Below are 1,943 nucleotides of genomic sequence, written 5' to 3'. Positions count from 1 at the left end.
TTCGTCCGTCTGTCTGTCAAGACCCTTTTTTTCATATGTATAGATAACAGCACTTAACATAAAAAATATGGTCTCAATGTCGACTTTCAGTAGCAACAACAGGGTCAACAACAACAAAATATTATTATTATTATAACTGTAACAACAACAAAAGCATGAAATAAATTAATTTTCACTAAAAATTAAAACCAACTCCAAAACAAATTACCAATCCGTAGGCTGCCAGTGCTACCACCGACTCCGAAAATATCAATCATGGTATAAATTTGACCTAGTAAATAAATAACGGAATATATTTTCTACTTTTACTTATCTAGTGCAGTTTGTTTTGGAGTCGATTTTTTTACACTAATAGATTCTATTTAGGTAGATAATAGCGTCCAAGCATGCCTTAATTCAATCGTATCGTCTGACTGCGCGTACTCTATGAACAACTCTGACATAAAATATATTGTCAAACAAAGGCTGGGTTGCACCATCTTATTTTAAATTTGACAAAAGTCAAATATCTGTCAAACTCCATACAAAAAAACACCGGTTATCGCCAAAGCTGCGGTCAAAGTTAGGTCACGTCAGGTGGTGCAACTCAGCCAAAGAAAAAATTCATTTTGATCGCTAATGTCAGTTTGCATCGAGTAACACAACCTCCCTGTCTGAAGGCCAGCGGCCGACTGCCGCCCGCACCCCGCGAAGGCCCCCTCAACAGCAAAACGTTCGGAATTTATCAACCAAAGCTTCTGCCAGTTTCGTGATATCACTTACCGGGGCCTTGCTGACGTTACCGTTATTGCCTTCCTGGGGACACGAATCAAAGCGCAGGGCCTCTTTATGCAGCTGGCGAGTGATCTCCGGTGAACGTCGTGAGGCGTCGTGCATCTGCTCCGCAACCGGTGCAGGATGCACGGAAACATCAACCTCACCGTGTCCACACGGCAAACCCTCTTCGGGCGGCTCGCTAGCTGCGACTGAAGCTGCTCCTGTAAAAGTTCTCTCAACCCAGTCGGCTGTGGCTCTGCTCCTGGCACTGACTACTTCCTCTGCCTCAATAGCCGCGACAGTCGCTTCAAAAGTGGCGTCTGCGGCCTCTCGCTCAGCCGCCGCGACAGCTGCAGCAGTAGCGGCCGCGGCTGCAGCGGTAGCGGCTGCGGCTGCAGCCTCCCGCTTCGCAATTTCAGCAAGATGTTGTTTGCGAGCCGCTTCCGCGGCCTTGAGGCGGGCGACTGTTGTGGCCGATGACGCAGAGGACGAGGAGCGAGCCTGGCTTTTGGCCTCACGGGCCTGTGATCTTGTAAGCATTTTGTAGCAAAAGAATTTAGAATTTTGAAAAACTGGTTTTTAACTCAGATCCGGCTCGAAACAGAATGTTAGCTACGTAAATGGAAAATGCTCAGCTTTAAATACGAAACTGTATTCAGATCACATAAAAAGCACAAAAGGCAAAAAAACAGAATTATTATCCAAAAACAAGATGGCTAACACCGTTGCTAGGCTGCAGTCCATAGACCACCGCCTAGCACCGGTGTTACCAGATCTGTCGCCAACAACAACTGTCTACAGCATTTTTGCGCACGGGTTATGCATAGCTTATTTTTATTGCTTTATGACCTAGAAATAAGAATAACAACAAAAAATTGTTCTGAATTTGCTTTTAGGTGTAAAAAATAGAAAAATGCATATCAATGAATGTATGAAACATGAACATAGAGATGATTCAATTAGTTGCCAAATATTTTTTTTTCTTTCTTTCTTTCATTCTTTCTTATTATTAAAACATACCAAACATCCATTTAAGATTCATTCTCACAAGAGAAAATTTTAAAATAGAGTCCAAATATTTATTACAAATGAAAAGTTCTATAGCCTGACCAGGAACATAAAAACCCTGGCATAGAGGCGCTTCAATTGCATTTGATAGTGCAACACTGAGTACAGTCGTAGGGTCA

General features: G+C 42.9%; 1 protein-coding gene across 1 annotated transcript; it reads right to left on the bottom strand.

Moving 5' to 3' along the window:
* Window positions 1-762: 762 nt before the first annotated feature.
* LOC114358624 (antifreeze protein Maxi-like) lies at window positions 763-1,296 on the bottom strand (the record flags this gene model as incomplete). Its single annotated transcript, XM_028312640.1, has 1 exon — window positions 763-1,296. A coding segment is annotated over exon 1 (534 nt), but the record flags the coding sequence as incomplete, so codon positions are not given.
* Between the last annotated feature and the right edge of the window lie 647 nt (window positions 1,297-1,943).

Source organism: Ostrinia furnacalis, unplaced genomic scaffold (assembly GCF_004193835.3).
Source record: "Ostrinia furnacalis isolate ACB-3 unplaced genomic scaffold, ASM419383v2 OfSCF4055, whole genome shotgun sequence".
Taxonomy (NCBI): domain Eukaryota; kingdom Metazoa; phylum Arthropoda; class Insecta; order Lepidoptera; family Crambidae; genus Ostrinia; species Ostrinia furnacalis.
Note: the sequence above shows the minus strand (reverse complement) of the source record. Positions and strands in the feature narration are given on the sequence as shown.